At 33.3% G+C, this 21,139-nt stretch overlaps 3 protein-coding genes across 6 annotated transcripts in view; 2 read left to right on the top strand and 1 right to left on the bottom strand.

Moving 5' to 3' along the window:
* Abi (tyrosine kinase Abl) overlaps positions 1-3,552 on the bottom strand; it is a 49,661-nt gene extending 46,109 nt beyond the window's left edge. Inside the window, exon 1 of the mRNA XM_075292502.1 lies at positions 3,459-3,552. The gene's annotated coding sequence lies outside the window, so the exon portion shown is untranslated. The remainder of the gene's footprint in view (positions 1-3,458) is intronic.
* A 1,096-nt stretch (positions 3,553-4,648) lies between these two features.
* On the top strand, positions 4,649-6,859 carry LOC142222377 (mitochondrial import inner membrane translocase subunit TIM44). Its single transcript, XM_075292505.1, has 3 exons — positions 4,649-4,790; positions 4,914-4,991; positions 5,101-6,859. The coding sequence occupies exons 1-3, from the start codon at positions 4,788-4,790 to the stop codon at positions 6,310-6,312; spliced, it is 1,293 nt and encodes a 430-aa protein (XP_075148620.1). The 5' UTR covers positions 4,649-4,787; the 3' UTR covers positions 6,313-6,859.
* Positions 6,860-8,104: 1,245 nt separating this feature from the next.
* On the top strand, positions 8,105-21,139 carry H (transcriptional corepressor hairless). Of its 4 annotated transcripts, none has more exons than XM_075292489.1 (5): positions 8,105-8,231; positions 11,273-12,770; positions 14,553-14,807; positions 14,893-17,862; positions 18,215-21,139. In XM_075292489.1, exons 2-5 carry the CDS (start codon positions 11,393-11,395, stop codon positions 18,241-18,243), a joined length of 4,632 nt encoding a protein of 1,543 aa, XP_075148604.1. In that variant the 5' UTR covers positions 8,105-8,231; positions 11,273-11,392; the 3' UTR covers positions 18,244-21,139. The 4 variants fall into 4 exon arrangements, with proteins under 4 accessions (XP_075148604.1, XP_075148608.1, XP_075148605.1 ...); XM_075292493.1 differs by lacking the exon at positions 8,105-8,231 and adding an exon at positions 8,392-8,464; XM_075292490.1 differs by lacking the exon at positions 8,105-8,231 and adding an exon at positions 10,657-11,071.

The following is a 21,139-nucleotide window of genomic DNA, read 5'->3' as shown; positions in this document are numbered from 1 at the left end:
ATCTTTTTCGCTGAATGCTTTATATACGTAAAGACATACTATAAAGTTTACAACTAAAGCTGATGCAAACGCCGAAAAGCAATTCCTTTGAAAAGTATCAAATTCAAATGATTATTCTAGCCATGAACGGACACCATAAAATGTAAGAAATGGAAATGTATACATCAATACTGAGAATACCATTAACCATAAGAAAGCATTTGTGCTGCTATTATCGAGGTCTGATGGATTCAATTCTTCAGTTGTTTGTGCAGGAATATCACCCGGCTTTTCTGGACTTTCATCGAAATTAGATTTTTCCTTTTTGGCAATGTTCAATTTATTTTTTCCCATCTTCGAATTTACGTCTTAAGGGAGTGTTAAACAGTAAATCTTGCCTTTTTTCTTCTGCACCAAAGAGCTTGGATCGCTTCCTAGAGCCTCCACTAAACGATCTCTGTATTCGCGTACTGTTTGTACAGGTCTGGATTCGCCGTTTAGTTGCTTCCGTCCGAAAATCAATTCAGTAACCAAAACTTTGCATAAAGTTGGACACAAACGAGGGTTCTCCTGCAGTATTTGAGATTTTTCAATGGCTTCGTCAATGCTACCCCGGTTATCAATGTATTGCTTCAGAACTGCTTGCATTCCACGTAAACTCCGTGTCAGAGAAATGTGTAACATTTTAATTTATGCAAACATTGACATGATAATGTTTGTTTACTTACCGCATGCTTTTCTTCGTATATTAATGTTTTCAGTGATTTCTTTCTTTCCAATTCAGCTATAAATTAGAAAATTAAGTTGATTTTTATTCTTGCATTTTGTTCTTGTTTTGTATTTTATTTCTATAGGAAACTTTTGTCAAAATTTTATTTCTATAGAAAATATTGTCAAAATTTTATTTCTATAAAAAATTTTGTGAAATTTTTATTTTTATCGAAAATTTTGTCAACGTTTGATTTTTATAAAAATTTTTGTCAATTTTTTTCTATAGAAAATCTGGTCAAAATTTTATTTCTATAGAAAATTTTGTCAAAATATTATTTCTACAGAAAATTGTTGGCAAAATTTTATTTCTATAGAAAACTTTTGTCAAATTTTATTTCTATTGAACATTTTGAAAAAATTGTATTTCTATAGAAAATTTTGTCAAAATTTTATTGCTATAGAAGATTTTGTCAACATTTTTTTTCTACTGAAAAGTTTGTCAAAATTGTGTGTCTGTATAGAAGTTTTTCTCAATTTTTTCTGTATAGAAAATTTTATACTATTTCTGGTAGAATGGCTATTATGGACATTTTTACTGTCTGTCCATGTTGGCTGAATATTTTTGTTTGTTTCTGTCTTACCTTCATCCAAAATCATATGCGAATTATTTGTTGTTGAATGCGAGTTTCCGGTAGCATAATTACACCACCTAATTACCACCCATATTCTCCAATTCTTCAAAGAAAACTATGTCATTATTGTGTCCAAGAATGCAGCATCCAAATATTTTAGTTGTCTGCAAAGAGATTTGAGTTTAGTGATTGCCTTAAAGTTTTCATTTCGTGTTTTAGTTTTTCTTATCAATTATTATAAGTTCAATTGATTATTAAAAAATTTCCACATTTTTGTATTTTCTCAAGAGAAATTGAATTTATGTTGGAAATGATGAAAGCACCTTGTATTAAATAAATCTTTATAAAGCTGCGATATTATGAAAAATATCTGATTAGTTACCTGATAATTTAATAATTTATTTCAAGGATTTCCATTTCTTTTTCAAAGTCTGTAACGTATTGAAAATGCCTTGTCGTGTATGGGTGTCCCGTTATGTAATATTGGGAGTATAATCTCCCAATAAGGTACAATGTTGGATATAATGACGTGGCTCTTATCGGGTAATTATGACGCCATATTGAAAATAATTGCTCTAACCATATTGTGGTTAGAGATTTACATTTTATTATATTTACAATGTCAAATCTTGTGAATATGGTTGTAGCCGCCGCTTTAATTCCCATTAGTGAGTATACCACTTTCTTGAAAGTATCTCCAGACTGCATAAAAAATTGAACGTACTCATCGATTGTTTCTAAAATAAAAAAATAAATATAATATATATTGATATAAATTAATATACTCACCAATATCGCTATAAACCAATTTTTCGAATTCATATTTTGCGAAATTTGAACTTAGAAGATTGTGGAATTTTCGCAAAATTTCCCTAATTTCTTCCGTATGAGATTCCAAATTACTAAATTCGGATGAAAAAAAATCTCTATTAAATGAGTAGTTGCCATAGTTGCGGTCGTAAAAATGGCGGAAGCGTTCACAACGGTATCCATATCTCAGTTTGAACCGCTCTGGAATTGTGTTCACGTCAACAAAATTAGTCATTATATGTTTCCTTGCAGAATTTATTGCATGTATTATGTCCAAAAGACATAGCACACACGTTCGTTCAAAGGATTTAGTTCTGAAATAAATATCAAATTAAATAAGAAAGCTTGGAAATAAATGAATATAAAAGGTAAGTATAACCTGGTCTTAATATGAAGAGGTGGGCTTCCTCAATGCATGCAGCTCTTATTTGAGGGAATGAATCGGAACAGTAAAAATGTGGCTTAAATCCGGTCTCCTCCACCGCTTCCAGAACATCTTTAAGTTGTTCAACATCTAAACCAATAGGGTTTGCCCTTGTCAATGGGTAGTACGCCACCACTACCGACCACTGTCTCTTCATAGCCACACTGCTCATGGAGAAGACCCTAATTCTGTTCGCTTCATTCAAGGGTCCCCCCAAAGCATTAACATACATCTCGTCGGATGCTATGCATACGCATTTTTCGTATGAAAGTAAATTTCTTGCGAAAAACGCCAAAAAATTTCTCATCATTTCTGTAATGCCTTGTTGCGGAATCCTTACCGGTGCATTTCTTAGAAGCATTTCTACAGGTGTGCCTTAAAAGTACAGAGTATTATCTTATTAGCATTTTGAACATTATTATAAAAATAAAAAATTTTGCAAAATACTTATAAATACATACGTGATAAGTTGAAGGAAACATAATCATCACTTCCATGTAAATAATATTGATAAAGATCGCCAAATATACGGTGGGTGAAAGGAGGGGGTCTACTCCTTTCATTCTGGCGACTAAGTCCGTCAGCTGTATGGAAAAATTTGATGAAATTTTAAATATGGAAAAGTTTGATGAAATTTTAAATATGAGATTAAAAATATGACTTACAATCCATTTGCTGTGGATTCATATCTCCTACAGCCTCTGGATGCAGTTCAGCCACTGCACCTGTCACTGCACCTTCAGCTTCCGGATGCAGTTCTGCGACTTCCACTGCACATTCAACTTCCGGATGCAGTTCTGCCACTGCACCTTCAGCCTCCGGATGCAGTTCTGCGACTGCCACTGCACCTTCAGCTTCCGGATGCAGTTCTGCCAGTTATTAACCATACTCTTGGCACTCACTTTGCTATACAAATTTAAACACTTTTTTTCCTATAATTTCACTTAATTGTTTACTTTTGTGCTAAATGAAGGAAACCTATTTTCACATAAACTTTCGAAAAGTTGTAAAAATGGGAACTTTAATGCATTCGCAAATCGTTTGACAGAATTTTTTAATTCCTTTAAATGGGAAATTATAACTGCACTTTTGCAAAATAGTGTTGGAAAAGGCAATTTAAGGAGAGGTGTTAACGTCACTAGTTTAGGGAACTACTAATGATATAATATACCGTGCACATTTGAAAATAATATTTTTGCTCCGTTCAGACTATATCCGGACGATAATGCCCGTGTCCAACATTTTGAGACATATCCGGGTGACACTATAAGTTATGTTCGAAAACATAATCGATTCTGCTGTTTCTTAATGGGATAGATAACACATTTATCGATATTTTACTTACCTCCGACCATTCTTAGCGTTCGGCCACAAAGTAAGATTCTTTACGAACACAGACATTCCGTCCGGATATACTTATAGTCTGTACGGCTCATAACACAAACATAGACATTTCTTTTGGATAAGCTTATACTATGAACGACGCACAAAGTGTATATTTACGATAAAAATCTCATATGTCGACTCAAATTTAACCGATTTAAATCAGAAAAATCTATAAATAAGTATTGTATTTTTTTGGTAAAATTTTGAGCCTTCCACCCACAATCGGTCAATATCAAGCTGCTATAATGATTTTACAAAAATTAAGCACAGAAAAATTTAATGAAATGTAAATGTGACTGTAAGATTTGTTGTAAAACCAATATCGTTACCGTTCGTATAATTTTAAATTGATGATCGTCCAAATTATAAGTTTTTTTCCGGACGGAATGTCGGCGATGATTAAATAATCGGTAAATGTTTTATCGGTCCCAAAAATATGCAGCAGTATCGATTATGCCTTCGGACTTAACTTATAGTGTGGCCAACATCTGGGATATGTTCGACACGAGCACTATCGTCCGGATATACTTATAATCTAGACACAGACATTCTGTCCGGAAAAACTTGTAGTCTGGACGACGCATAAATTCGACATAAGTCAACCAACAAATCTTCTCATCTGAACGGCCCTTTTGTAAATATGAAAATAAAGTTCATATTTAGGAGAAACCAATGGAATGTCAAATTCCAATCAGATGTTCTGACAGTGACAATTAAACAGCATGATAAAAAATATCCACACGAAATACACCGACAAATTACATAAATTGGCATTAGGATTAATTAATTTGAAAAAAATTAACTGAAATTATTACTAAATACTGTCCACTTACAAACTAAACAAAATGGTAAGTAATGTTTATCAAATATGCGTTTTTAATATCGGAAAATGTATGAAATATCGGTGTAAATTTGTGAAGGTTTTACGAAAACTGTTTTTTAATAAATTGACGTGTTTTTTTTGGTTTTAGTACAAATTCCTGGCTTTAACGAGGAACAATAAAACCATTCTAGTGGGAAAACAATGTTTTCAAACGCTGGAACTGCAGGTGAGTTCACTTTTGGAACTTTATGTGACTCACATGGAGTTTGAATTTCCAAAATAATTGTTATATATTTCTTTACATATATTTACCAATACATATTTATATATTCTAGCGTTGGTACTCGCAACCAGGAAGAAGACCAGGATTTCTGTCACAATTCATCGACAATATAAAAAACGAAATGGAGAAAAACAAGGAAATGAAAGAAAGCATTAAGAAATTCCGCGAAGAAGCTCAAAAGTTGGAACAATCCGAAGCATTGCAATCAGCTAGACAAAAATTTAATGTCGTTGAATCAGAAGCACAAAAATCTTCCAATATCCTAAAAGACCAGCTAGGAAACATCAAGGAAAAGGTCTCCGATGTTATTGATGAGGCCGGAAAAACCGATTTTGCAAAAAAGGCTTCAAAACTTGGCGAAGAAATTTCCAAACAAGCTAAAACTGCAAAGGAAACCATATCTGAAAAAGGTGAAAAGATTGGTCAGACTACAGCATTTCAGGCTATATCTGATACCACAAAAATGATTAAACAAGAAATGGATACCCAAAGTATAAACTCGAGAGTTTATAGATCACCGACTCGCTTGCGTAAACGCAAAGAAGTTGATTTGGCCGCAGATGAAAGAGTTGTTGAACCAAATATGGAAGCTATGGGCATGGAGCTGCATAAGGACTCAAAATTCTATCAGTCATGGGAAAATTTCAAAAATAACAATGCCTACGTAAATAAAGTTCTCGATTGGAAAATGAAATATGAAGAATCTGAAAATCCTGTCATACGGGCATCGAGGCTATTAACAGACAAAGTTTCCGATGTAATGGGAGGCCTATTTTCCAAAACAGAATTGTCAGAAACTTTAACTGAGCTTTGCAAAATAGACCCCAATTTTGACGAAAAACATTTCCTAAAAGACTGCGAAACAGATATTATACCCAACATTCTGGAAGCAATGGTTCGTGGAGATTTGGAGATTTTGAAAGATTGGTGTTTTGAGAGTACCTTTAATATTATTTCCACACCCATAAGCCAGGCCATTAAAGCTGGACTATATTTAGATTCAAAAATTCTCGATATCGAAAATATTGATTTGGCCATGGGCAAAGTGATGGAACAAGGACCTGTACTCATTATTACTTTCCAAGCTCAACAAATCATGTGTGTTCGTGAACGCAGTTCCAACAAAGTCGTTGAAGGCGATCCTGAAAAAGTAATGCGTGTCAATTATGTTTGGGTTTTATGCCGAGATCCCAACGAATTAAATCCAAAAGCCGCTTGGAGGTTAATGGAATTATCAGCCAATAGTCAAGAACAATTTGTTTAAACTAATATATAGAGTCCGATACATAGTTGTTATGTTTGCAAACATCAAAATAAATCCTGAATTTAGTTATAAGTCACAACAGGTCTGGAATTTTCACAAGTAATCTCTTGATCATAAAATGTATGCATGATTGTAAATTTCTGATACATTAATAGCATGATTGATTATATGTGAAAATCACAGAAATATTTCGTAGTTGAAACAAAAATAATTTTCGAAACTTTTTGTTCGAAACGTTTTAAATAATAGGACAATTTAAACTACCTCTGTCTATTTAGAACGAATTGAATGGAAGGAAGCCGTTTCAAAATATTTCCACTTTTTGTTGCTTCCACATGTTTATTGGTAAAGATGTAAACAATGTCGTACAACTTGTAAATATTATCTTTGTATGACTGCGTCGAATTTCAACATTACCTAAATTGCACATTTTTATGTAATTTTTTTTAATGCTAATTTCCACTATGTGGCTTAAAGAAATAAATATATAAATGTGTTAAAATGTTGATCTATTTTTTAATAAAAAGAAAATACATATATTTATGTACATAGTTGTCTTTGGTTAAAATAATTCTAATAGAATCATTAACATGGGTAATTCATAAGGGTATGAGTCTTGAACCTCGATTTTTCAAAATTTGGATTTTTCGAATTTTTAAAAATGAAACCAACAATTGCTATTATTATTATTATCTAATATTCAACTTTAAGGGCTTTTTTACATTCATATAGTAATAAATATACACATTTTCGTAGAAAATAGTAAATAAATTTTGTATAGCGTACGCTTTTAACGTCAGGCTATACTAACTCTCAGGTGTGTGAAAATGAGCCTCTGGAATATATATTATATATACCGATCTACTCGATCTGGCCCTAGCTGTATTCCGTTTGAAATATTGGTTAACATTGGTCCATTTTTAGAGTTAAACCAATACCCCAAATTGAATGAATTTGCAATTTAGTATTCAGTATCCGCATTGGTTTATTTTTAATAACATTCAGATTATATGATATTTCGATATGGCCTTAAAAGCGCATTATTTGTAGACAAATTTTTCTCCAAAGCGCAATTCAATACTAAATTTTTACAAGCTGTTCTTGTGGATTAGAAATTTAATTGGGAAAAAATCTTAGCGTAAGATGGAAAAGTCGTTAAGTTAATAACAATTTTCGAATTCGTAATCCAGAACGTAAAGACATACATTTTTTCATTTCCGATATTTGTACCTTCTATATTGCAAACAAAATAAAAAAACATCTACAATAGCTGATTTGCAGTTGTGCAATATTGCATTTCCGAAGAGGCCCTTAATATAAGGAAATTATAATAATACAAATATACCTTGGGTATCTAATATCTGGTAAAACCATAAAATAATAGAATTGGCACATGGTTTTCATTAATTTAATATTATAATTTAATTTGTTTAATATATTCATTAGTATTTAATAACGATTGTTTATACAATAATTATTGTTTAATTTTTAATTAAACATAATATAATTTTGTGTTTTGTTCACAAGACCAAATTAATAATGCAACTGTTACGCATGTTCTAATAGAACTGACCCTCCTTAATGTATAAATGTGTACATGATTATAAGTTGGTGTGCGTACCTCGGTTCAAAACAACAACAACGAAAAATTCCCATTTTTTATTTTCATTTTCCCACGCTCATGGGAAATTTCTCACGAGTTGTTGTTGTAACCGCGTGAGAAAATTCCCTTTGCTGCACGCCGAATGCAGCGCAGTGGTCAATTAATATCGTGTGGCAACACCTCATAAGATTTTTTCGTCTACATCTACGTTGTCGTCGTGTTCGTGTGTCTGCATTTTTAGTTTTTTATTTTATTCATTAATTAATTTTATCACAAAAAAAAACAAAACGAAACATCAACTATACGACGTGAAAAAGTAAGGAATTATGAAAATCTTGCAAATAAATGAATTATAAATGGAAAAAAGTGTGAAGAACGAAGAACATGATGGGATGTATACGCTCATATGTGATGTATGTGGTGCGCTATTAAATGAATGTATGTGTGCATTGTTCGTTTGATGGGGAAAAGAAGAATTGAAAAGTAGTGTGGATAATTTTCAAATGACAAGAAAGAATATGTGATTGCAATGCAAATAAAGCGATATCGGTGGTAAAATATGAATGAATATCCAGAGATTATATGCGATTCTCCCCTCATTAATAGTGTAAAAAAATGATAGAAAAACGCATAAAAGGAATTCCAATTTAATCCCAAAGGAAAAGTGAATAAAAACACGGGTTTGATTCGTTTATGGAACCGGTTCACGGCGTTCGTTTTTGTTGGATATTCTGTAAATGTATGAGTGTATATGTGTGTGGTGGAGTTCAACGTTGTGTTTATTTGATTTTTTCTCACTATCGTCACGAATCGTTCAAGTGGTATTGCACATTACTAAGGCATAATTCATTTTGCGCTAACAAAATTCTTTAATAATTGCAAGAACAACTAATATATTAAATAAAAAAGAAATAAATGTACTTCGACGGGACAGTGTTGCCAAGTAGCATTGCATGACCTGAGTTCATTTGTGTGTGGGTTACCATACTTTTAGGGGCGTTTACGTTATAGTTTTATCGTACAATAATTTGAATTGGGCAAAAGAAATGTTTGTTTTATCAAAGGCGAGTCAAGATCATGATTCAGTTAGTTCTAACAATATCCGTTACGATTCCTTTGTCAGATAATATTAGTCTTGTGTTTAACATAATTGTCAATTCCCTCGACAGGAAACAATGACAGAGGACGATGCTTGAAGAGGTGGTCGTCAGCACCAAAGCAAATAACGAACAACAACAACGCCAACACATAAATTTTCCAAAAACAACAGCGGAAGGTAGGAAGGGGGTGCTTCTTGCATTTGTCGACATGCTCCCATTGTGTTTCCCTATCGTATTAACATTCAATTCTTTGCTGTTAAGTGCATCTCTTTCTCTCCCTCTCATTGCCGTAAATTATTATCTGTGTGTGACGAGTGCAAGCCTGGTGCTTTAACTATGCTGCCAATGTTGTTAATCAAACGATTTTTTTAAGTTCGACTTCTTATTTTCTAATTGATAGATAGAGATTAAAATTCTTCCAATGCTAAAAAGAAATTATTTTTTTTATTACCTTTACTTGCTTTATATGCAATTTAAAATCATAGAGGGCGAATTGAGCTAAATTATTTGGCTTAAATCTACTTTAGTACAAGTTGTCCGATTGGACCACTTAAAAATTGTGTGTGTAAGTTAAAGGAAACATCAATAATATACTGCAATAGAACGTATCATTCGTACATTTCGAAATGTTACAAGAGTAGAAGATAATGCAATGATATAATTTGTGGTAGGTAGGTAAAGACTACTTTTTGTCGTAAAGACTTATTTTCCCCTAAAGTTTTCATTATCATGTATATTGGATTTAGTACCCATCGCACCTAATCATCCTAAAAGTAATATATTTAGAATACATATAAAAAAACTTCATAACCATGGACCCGGATAGGTCCTGGGTTCGCGTTAGCCCACTTAAGACTCTGTATTTAGTATTTTTAGTATTTATTGGAGAAAGTCCGGAAGGCCGGACACTTAAACGGCAATTTTCTAGGGTCGGTATACCGAAAACTACACTCTTCCGACCAAATTTTTACTTAATATTGTCTCTTTAAAATGTACTATTTTTACCAAAAATAACGAAGAAGTATAGAAAATATTTAATAAAGCCTAACAACATTTATAATAGATCATAAATGTACTTTTTATTATTTAATTTTAAGAAAAAAATATTATTAAGAAAAAAAAAAAATAATAAGAATATTCGTTTATGTCTGACTGTCGTCGGGTATTTATAGTATATTCCTCGTTTTTTTTTTTTTTCAAAATATAGTTTCTTAATTTTTTATTTTCTTTTATATTCACATTGAGCAAAATTGCTAATTCCAAAATTTGCAAATCCGTAACAAAAACCTTCATGCAGATTCTCTAAATCTAATATATATTTAATTTTAAATCTATTTTTCTCTGTACTGAAATATCATTAATTCAATAAACTAATAGAGAAAATAATCTTGCTTTCGTCATGGAAATCGAACATAGTACCCACCATAAGACTTATACCTTATTATTATCCTTATGGAAACCGGTGCTTAAATATATTACCTTCTAATAAAACTAAATTATTGACAACACTGACAGGAACCCCACCAGTATGTTAAAATGCATACACATAACAGTTTCGTGAGAGGGGTCACAAGAGAGATCCCCTTTCACGCTGGCATCCATTAACAAATGTTCAATCGCGTTTACTCTGGACACAGTATATTCATTGAAAACCAACAGCCAACAACATTCAAGGCGGTTGCTAAAATGTTAACTTTTCTGTACAGAGTTGTGTAGAGCGATGTGATGTGAACACAAGTGGGGGAAAACGAACGACGGTCGAAATAAAGATTAAAACAAAGTTCATATAAAATGTGTGGTCTTCTCGTATATAACTCTTTAAATATATGAACACAACTACTCCGTTCATTGCAAAAGAAATAAAATGCAAAAAATCACTTTCCTTTTTTACAAGATGTATTTTTGGGCAACCTATGTGGAATGGTTAACTTTTGGCTAGAAAATTTTTTTGCATTGTGTGTGGAAACCACCTCATCCCAGTGAATAAAAGCGACGGAAAGAAGGTGCAAAAAGCATGAGACAGCAGAGACAGGCACATAAAGGAAAAGATTGCAATGTAAATACACAAATACGAGGCACACACATATGAATGAAAAATACTATATAAGAGAAAATTTAATTAAGAATAGTACACACCATGAGTCTACTCACTACAGTAAAATTTATACGAAATTTTGCATTTTCCAAAGTAAAACTAAATCATGGTAATCATACATCTATATGAATATAATTGTTATATTTTATGTTTATTTTGCAGGATTCAATATTGGCTACAACTGGTGAACAGATCACAGAATTGGAACTGTTTACTACGTCGTCGTCGTCGTTGTCTTCACGAATTTCTCACATGTAAATCTGTTACAGTATCGACGATGACATGAAAATTTTGCAAAACGAAACTTCAAACGCAACTACACCGAATGATAGCATTACGGAAAAGGAAAAACTCCAACATCTTCCTATTGTAGTAGAGCAGAAACGTAAAGCGAAAACGCTGAAGAATAAAATCCTGCAAAATGTTGCCGAACAACAACAACAGCAACAAGAGCAAGATGCAATCCGGCAACAGCAAGAAAGGCAGCAACAGGCAAATGTTGCAACATCACCGGAGGCTTCAATAATAGCAATGACAGATGAAACATCTGCAACAACAACAACAACAACAACAAACACAACCACAACAACGGTACCTTCGGCCGTACAAACAACAAATAGTAATAGTAGCCGAACCACAACGAATGTATTAGGATCCAAGGATCTTGCATATGCAGCGAATTGCAACAATAATAAAAGTCCGCAAAACAACAATAATAATAATAATACTAGTAATAGCGAATTAATTATTGCCGAGGCGGCAAAAATTTTATTAAAAAACGGTTTGAATGGTACAAATGCTGCTGCAGCCGCAGCTGTTGCTACAGCCACTGCCACTTTGCTAACGGCAGCCGCTAATTTTCAAATACCACAACAACACCATATATCCACACCACAACAGCAGTTGACTTCAACATCATCGTCATCTTCAGCGTTATCAACATCATCTCCATTATCCACATCGAATTCATCCAACAGCTCATCTTCCACAAAAACAGCCTTAGCGGAATCGACGACATTATCTGCAAATGCAAAAACGGCTGCTGCCGCTGCTCATGCTCAATTGGTAGCTATCGCAGCGGCGGCTGTCAATGCCACAAACCATAAACGTTTGGCTAATACTTTAACAGCCTTAAATAATTCAGCATCATCAGCATTTAATAACAACAATTCAGCAACATTTTCTCAACATCAACAACTGAACAATGGCTCATTGGTGGACGGATCTTCAACGCCGCCACACAATCAATCCACAGGTCTTTCCTCGAAAACAGCTTCCACGCCATTTTCAACGCCTCAATTTGCCAAACCCTTTAAATCGGCGAAAAATAACAGCGGCGGAGGTATGGCCACATCCTCCATAGAATCGGGCGTTATCGATTATACAATAAATTCATCGAGCAATCAAACTTCATCTAATAGCACTTCTGGTGTGAACTCACCGACATCGTCACCTGTCATAAATTTGTCTGTTTCTGCTCACAACACAAATAGTCAATCGAAAATTGTCAACAGCTCCAATAGCAGCATCCATTGTACCCATCTTACTCGTACGGATATTGGCAGGCCTCCAATATCGTCAACTTCTACAAACAATCATAATCATAATAATGCTATTGGTGGCGGTGGTGGATTTGGTGGACGATTGCAATTTTTCAAAGGTACGTATAGAAATGAGTGACTTCAAAAGGAATTGCAATTATATATTAAAATACATCTAATTTTATATATTATTTGCAATTTACGTGCAATTTAATTTGATATGACAAAGAATCGGAACAAATTTGTTGGTGTTTCCATGCTAATTTAAGCGCTCCATTATTTTATACAATTCTGGGCGAATGAAGAGGTTTTTTCCAAAATTGAGGTTTCACATGAGGTGGGATTACCTCAAGTAATTTCACTAAAGGTGGAATTACCTACCATGCGCTCATGTGTGCGTACGTTATATTCGAATGAATTGACGAACACGATAGGTTAGGTTAGGTATAGTGGAAGCCCGATATTTCAGGCTCACTTAGACTATTCAGTTCATTTTGATACCACAGTGGTGAACTTCTCTCTTATCACTGAGTACTGCCCGATTCTATGTTAAATTCAATGACAAGGGACCTCCTTTTTAGAGAAGCTTTAAAACACTCAGAATTCTTAAATTTAGTTACACAACATGCATCGGAACACCAATATATTTGCTGATTGCATTCCTCGCCTCTGCGCTTTTGATAATTTTTTTATATTTCACGCCCTTTGGTTTTTTGGTTCGTTATAGCGTTGTCCGTCGACATATTGATATCGCGCTAACTTCCGAACAAAACAAGCTATCCACTTGCAACTTGACACAAGTAGTTTTTATTCATGTAGGTTGGATGGGCTATATCGCATCATTTGTAGGTATTAGAGGTCTGCATCGAATAACTTTTCACTACATGTATGCAATTCGCTGTCGAATATAGTACATACACTGTCTTTCTCTCAGAGCGCAAGTAGTGAAGTGAAGAGAACACTTGCTTGTCAAATACCACCAAGTACTTATCCGAAACAATATGTGTTCCGAAAAAAAGGAACAATAAAAATGTAAGTACTTGAGAAAAAGTACAACATGGATTCTCTTCACTTCACGTGGTACCACAAGTATTTCTCAGTTATATGCGAAGCAAAACTTTCCATTATTATTAATCATAGATATGTATGTATATCACATATTTCATATATTTATGTATGTCACACACTTACCTTAACGTTTGCCGTTCTTTATAACAAACCAAAACATATATTATTGAGAGTAACTGTTTTTTTGTATTTCTGAAACTGCACGTGGTACATGGAGTACTCTATGAAGTTTTGTTTTCGCAACATACTCGACGTGATCACTCTGAGTACACTTCAATAAGAGAGAAAGCAGAATATGTGTTTGTTGGTAGTGAAGACATCAGAGTAGCAACAAGAAGTTACTCGTGGCTTTTGGTGTTCATCAAAATGTGTACCAATACTTTTGCGACTCTCTCAAATAGATGTACTCATGTAGCAAGTACACGTGTACTCTGCATTTACAAATGGAATTGTGCAGACCTCTAGTAGGTATAGCCCCCATATGCATGGTGTGCAATTCTACCTTAACTAACACATGTGTCCGCAGTCTAATTTTCTAATTATTAATTTTTTTTGGACCAAAGCTACCAAGAATGCTATTACAAGATTGCAGACGTGTTGCTGCAACAGAAAAAATATATATTTTTCTTAATTCATCTAACGTAAAACGGCAGTTGCTGATTGCTGTTATCGAAAGTTTGGCTTTTTTTGTGGAAATTAGTTCATAAGAAAACTTTGATGGAATAAACATCGATACTCAATTTGAAAATTTTGTATTTTTCTGTTTTTTTTTTTTTTTTTTTTTTGTAATACAATCGATTTGATGAGTGACTTTTTGCCATTTATCTTTGCAGATGGAAAATTTATTTTGGAACTGGCACGTTCAAAGGATGGCGATAAAAGTGGATGGGTATCAGTTCCGAGAAAAGTTTTTAGGACTCCATCGGCGGCCACATCATCGACAGTTACCCCATCGGCAACGGCATCTACATCTGGTGGTATAATACCCTCACCATTAACTACATCGTCACCAGCAGCGATCATTAGTGCAGGCAGCGGTGGTGTCGGTGTCTCATATCCAAAGAATGAATGCTCCAACTCCTTAAGTTGTATGTTTGAAACATTATTATTTTGTTATCTTAAAGCAATGGTATTAATAAGCACCATAATTTTTCTTATCGTTTTTTCTCCTAGTCTCAGATGACAATAGTTCCCTACAATCGTCGCCTTGGCAAAGAGATCATTGCTGGAAGCAGGCGGCGCCACGAAAAAATGTGTCAAAAGAAATGGCGCTATTTTATCATAAGCCCGCATGTCGAAAATTCTCATCTTCGGCTCGCTTGCTGGCACTAAGAAAGCGTAGAAAACCCTACGATATCAAATCATTAGAGAATGGTTCTCAATTATTTATGTTATACATTAAAAATAAAGAGCAGAAACAGCCACATAATCTCAAATTCGACATTGATGTAAAAACAAAGACTAGTGATGACATTGATATTGTTGAAAAAACCCCAGATACATGTGCTGAAATTAAAGAACAACCCAAAATAGGTCAAGATATAAAATGTGAGATTGTTGAAAAGAGCAAAGGTGGCAGCACAACCTCCAAGGAAGAATTTAATCATGATAAAGAAGCTATCAACAGACTTAGCGCTAAAGAATGTGACGATGTCGAAATGACAAGAGCGGATTCTCCTATTAGAAATGAAAATGGAGAAAAAGAAACGAAAACTCCTATCGATCCCAATGTCGACGAGGTACAAAAAATGAATACCAGTGATTGTGATGGAACGATGGAAATTTCAAAGAAATCTGAATCATTGAATGGCAATGCCCCAAACGAAGATTCCCAAATAAATGTTCCAGGAACATCATCAGTGACAAGAACCGAGAATGAATGCGACAAGCAAGGAGATGAAGAAAAAAGACTTAAAAAGCCAGAAAATATTAAAACAAGAGCCAAGCTCACTACTATCGTACAAAAACTTATGGATGCTTCTGCATCTCGTTTAGCTGCAACTCCTCATTTATTTAAGAATTCCACACAAAATTCATTAACAACATCAACACCATTCACACCTTCTTCTACAACATCAACTTCATCGACATTAACACCAGCCACTTCAGTAGTAGGAGGTAAAAATTCCAAAGTATCACCTCCTTCGAATTCAGCAGCTTCACGTCTAGTCGAATATCATCAACAACATGTTTCTCCGCGTAAACGTATTCTGAGAGAATTCGAAAAAGTATCTTTGGAGGACAACGCTACTGCAGCTGGTGGCAAACGTAGTCGGGCTAAAGGGAATCATAGTACTACTACGAGTACGGCGAATAGTAATGTATCGCATACCAAGCCACCTCATATTTCTCCAATGAGTAAAAGTGCTTCTTCCACGAATGTTTTTAGTACGCAATCGAACAATCAGACGACTAAATCAACTGCAGGTCTAGCTACCACCTCCCAACCTCAAACAAAACTATACAGTTCATATAGCATACATTCGCTTTTAGGCGGAGGTTCCTCCAGTTCGAATCCTCCTGTTTCATCTTCTTCAGCTTCCAACAGAAAGGGTTCCGATTTGCCAGCTACAATTACTAGCAACTCAATGGGATACAATTCATATCAGTCGTCATCGATTCACAATTCGGCCAATCAGTCTCCTACTTCGCCAGAAGGAAATGCACAATGTGGAGGAAAATCGCCATCAAATTCTGCTTCTAAATTGAAAAGGTCTCCACCCTATAGTTCACCCATGCGTGAAGCACACTCAAGAAGCCCGACTACTAACTCTGGTATAAACACAGGGGTCGGATATGATTACGGCCGCCGGTCGCCGAGACCGATGCCTGAGGTATATAATAAAATAAAGTATGCAGGAATGAATGAAAACACTGGCTCACCTCAGCCCCATTATAATCAATCACCACAAACCTTTTATTCACCATACATGACGTCTCCTCATTACATCCCTCCGCCTACCATGACAAGTGCTCTCTCCCCCTCAACATCGTCAAGCGGAGCCACTTCGTCAACATCGTCGACTGCAACTAATAGTTCCCGTTCACCCCGTCATCATTCTTCAGCATTTCGAGCTACTACACCAACGTCTTCTACCAATATGAGTGGAAGTACTTCAAATCATAACATTCCATCGACACAAAGGGGAGATTTCTCTCCACAAAGATCAACGACAGCTTCACCACGTGAAACTACACCTCGAACTGTACCAAAAAAGACTGCTTCAATACGACGGCAATTTGCATCGCCTACATCTGCCAATACAACAACGAACAACAGCAATTGCACCTCACCAACCATGGAAAGTCATCGTAATGAGGATAGTGAGCGGAGAACTCCTGTGTCACATCAACAGCTTTTGCTACATCGTGCATCTCCGGGTAATGCGAATGTACAAAGCTCTCCCTTACATCCTTATTCTTATATGTATGGCGCGGGAACAAGTAGCCCTCATCATCCCACTTCTGCTATTTCTCCAACAACATCCAATCCTTCTTCTGCAGCCGCCGTTGCTGCTGCTGCAGCGTCTTACATTCCAGGTGTCGTTGGTTCGCCTTACTACCATCCCTATATTTCAACACTAGCGGCTATGCGGCATCCCCAAGTATGGATGCAGCATTATCAAAGTGCAGCTGCAGCCAATCCGGCACTTTTACAAGCATCTCGACACCCAGCGATGCTCTCCGCAGCTGCAGTTGGTGCTGCTGCTGCGGCAGCTCGTTTATCGCCTCCTTATCATGGATACCAATATAATGGTGTGGGCAATGCTGCAGCATTGGCGGCTGCGGCTGCTGCCGCTGGTTTCGGTAGCGCTTCAGCAGCTACCCCTCCTCATCATCATTCCAGTAGCACTCTGCCACCCCTACCACCTGGATCGATGTTCAATGCCATGGTTCATGGCATGACTTCGTCACATCCAGCTGTAATGCATACATCAGCAGGTTTAGTCCCTGCGTCGGCTACAGTATCGGCGGCTTTAGGATCAGCGCAACCAATGACTGATACAACAGATCTTTCCAAAGCATCAAAGAACAATTATTCATCTAGCTCACCATTACCAGGGAATTCTGCAGTTTCTGCTCCAACAGCGACAACTGCTAATTCTATGTATCAAACTAGCAATAAGGATGAACAAAGTTCAGGTAATTTTTTCGACAACATTATGAATATGTTTACCTGTCAAAATTTTTACTAGAAAAATTAAAAAAGAATTTATAAATGACGATTTTTGACTTTTTAAATCAACATTCGACTTTTCTTGGACGATTTACTTTTTCTATTTCTTGACAAAAATGAAAAAATATTATTTCCACACAAAAATTGTAGTAAATACAAAAACGACGATTTATCAAGACTACGACTTAGTGTTTACTTGTGCGAACTACGTAATCATAAGAGATACAAAATAGGAAGAATTCTAGTTTCACTTGTACGATTATGCTCATAGCATAATTATTGGTGATATTAACGTTTTACCATCATTTTTTTTTGCAGATGTACCCTTAAATTTATCGAAGCATTAAAAATCCAAACGGGATGACATTTTCCGTAAAAGCATGAAAAAACTATTAGGAAACCCTAAGTAAGTGTTTTAATTTTATATATTCATTTTATATATTAATTTAATTAAATTTGTAAGTTTGAGATTAAGTAGTTTATTTAACATTTGTTTATTTAAAATGGACTAAAAAGAACTATAAATAACTTCATTAAGATGCAAACTCAAATGGTAAATACCTAAGTGAAATCCCTAATTTTTTTTTCATAAAACTGTAAATGCTTAAAATGTATTATTTAAAAAGTAATGAAATAAAGATAACTATTTATAAAGAAAAATCTAACATTTACATCATAATAATAACAAATAAATTAAACAAACCTATAATAACATAAAATTTACATTTATGTACAATGGCAAAAGAATTTACAAAACAAAACTAAAAAGTATATTAATATATTTTTATAAAATTATATACAACTATAATGATGAAGACTAAATACCTTTTTGCATTGAGGTTTTGTTTATTTCCATTTTTATATACATGAAAACATTTAAAGATAGATTCCTTGGTTTTACTTCTGAAAAAGTACGAATCTCAAAAATTAATTAAATGAAAAACAAACAAAATATATATTTTTAAAAACAAATAGACTGAATTTTATACGCAAAAAATGTTTTTTTTTTAATATAACATACACTGCACTTCGTAAATTTCAAGAATTAAAAATGATGTTTTGTTGTTAAATAAAAGAAAATAAAATCAATTGTGCCTTTCTGTAATAAAAACAAATATATAACTTGACAAACCTACTATTTTTGACCAAAACAATATGTTTTCTCTTATACGATTTAAAAGTGAAACGAACAAATGTTACTACCCCCAAAGCCATTAAAACATTGTTTTCCTTAAGGTACAAACGAAAACTTCACGGGAAAAGAAAATTATATAGAAAATCACTATATTAACATGGACACTTATACAAAAAAAGAAATTTAAAAAATATTGCTGAGAGCGCAGGCGCATAACTTTTCGTTTTTTTACAGAGAGGGCAAAGAAAAACTAAATAATATGAGAAATGATTATGGATCACAAAAAGTTAAGATAAATGACAAATAAACAAATCGATCAATATCTTATTTTTTATATAGCTTAATTTAAATATTTTTTAATAGAAGATAAAATGGTTTTTTATTATTAAAATATTTATGTTTTTTTGCAATGCTTTTCTTGAGTCCTTCCTCTTAAAGATCAAATAAATGACGTAACGAAACAGATATTCGTATTCGTATATAAATTAATTTTCTCTAAGTGTGAATGACTCATTACGTTTAATTTTGACGGATGTCGAATGTTTCAAAAGGATTTTTAAAATAAAATAAATTTTCCTTTTAAAATTTCGAAATCAGACAAAAAATTAGAACAAAATTACTTTATTGTTTTTTGGTTGCTTTTGAATTTATCTTACAATATTAGTGTTTTTATTGCACTCGATAAGGAAATTTATAATCGAGAAATTGGACACTACAAATATTTTGATCCTAATTATATTTTTGGTCATTCACAAGATTATCTAATCTACCCAGTTCAATAAAACCGTATAAATATGATATTTTTATTTTTCCATGTATTTGTGAAAATACTAGGAAACAAAGCATTTCAAAAAGTAGATTTTTCTAATTTTTGGAACTTTAAAGAAAATATATATTTATTAAATTATTTATCTTTTACAATAAATAAATATGTACATCTATGGATTGTAAACCTTTCAGCACAAAAAAGTGCATTAGTTGTTTTCAATATTAAAAAAATGTAATCCTCTCAATATTATATTCTTATAACTGAGAAAATATTTTTTTTCTCAATTACGAAAATATTTTATTTATTTACTAAAAATAAATTGAACTCATCAAAAACAATCAGTATTAATTTAATGCTGAATTTAAGGGTAATGGTAAAAAGAAACTAAAAATATTCACCCTTGATTTCACCATTAATAATATTTTCAAACCGTAAATATATAAATATTCAATTCTGTTAATATCTTGGCTTAGAACTTGTTTTTTTTATGACAATTATGTTTTAAAGAAAACGATTTGTGGTCCACTTTCTATATTATTTATTTGTTCTTTTTCTCATTCTACTGCAAGAGATCTTATGATATATAAAAACAAAACTAAATAAAAACTACATCAAGGACTTGGATATGTACAAAACAAAAAATACTTTTTAATAAAACAGGCACCTCCAAAACAATATAAAACACTCAAGACTAAAAAAAAAACAAAAATGCAGTGTTAGACGAAATTTTTATAATAAAAGAAACAAACAAAAAACTGAAAATTCCTATAAAGACAAAAATTATTAAAATTTATATTTTAAACAGAATACAAAAAAAAACAGTAGACGTTGTAAACGTTTTATATAAAATACAATTTTATTTAAATTAATATTGTACAGTATTTCTATAAAGTTTATAAAGAAAAACAAAAAAGAGTAAACTATTTAATGATTGGTATAGTATGATACAGTTCTGATGGTTTTTTCTCTTTTAAAATTCGTAAACATTGTCGTAGGTCTTATGGCGATATTGCAGAAAATAATTTAATAATTTATAATTGTTTCATATATACTGGATTAATGTAATTCTTTTAAAATAGGCGTCAGTAGTTAATGCTTGTAAAAACGGTGGTATTTTTTTACAAATTACAAAAATGAATAAATAAGTAAACATTTAATAAAAAAAGGTGTAATAACTTTTCTGTTCGAAAAAAATAAAATATTTCGATATTATAGGCAGACCATTTCACTTTTTAACAAATTTTAAATTTAATATACTTCCTTTCATAATCAATATTCGGTATAGCGTTATTTGTTATTCCTAATATCAATCATTAAAAAGTTTATTTACCAAAAAAAA

Source organism: Haematobia irritans, chromosome 1, assembly GCF_050003625.1.
Source record: "Haematobia irritans isolate KBUSLIRL chromosome 1, ASM5000362v1, whole genome shotgun sequence".
Lineage (NCBI taxonomy): Eukaryota > Metazoa > Arthropoda > Insecta > Diptera > Muscidae > Haematobia > Haematobia irritans.
The sequence above is the reverse complement of the archived record's forward strand: the minus strand, read 5'-3'. Positions and strand labels throughout refer to the sequence as shown.

What these genes read in the sequence shown, in the direction of transcription:
- LOC142222377 (XM_075292505.1), top strand. An exon ending in TTCAAACGCTGGAACTGCAG is followed by an intron (nt 4,992 to 5,100) that starts GTGAGTTCACTT and finishes TATATATTCTAG; the next exon opens with CGTTGGTACTCGCAACCAGG.
- H (XM_075292489.1), top strand. Translation starts at nt 11,393, where the DNA reads ATGAAAATTTTGCAAAACGAAACTTCAAACGCAACTACACCGAATGAT. An exon ending in ATGCTCCAACTCCTTAAGTT is followed by an intron (nt 14,808 to 14,892) that starts GTATGTTTGAAA and finishes TTTTTCTCCTAG; the next exon opens with TCTCAGATGACAATAGTTCC. An exon ending in TAAGGATGAACAAAGTTCAG is followed by an intron (nt 17,863 to 18,214) that starts GTAATTTTTTCG and finishes TTTTTTTTGCAG; the next exon opens with ATGTACCCTTAAATTTATCG.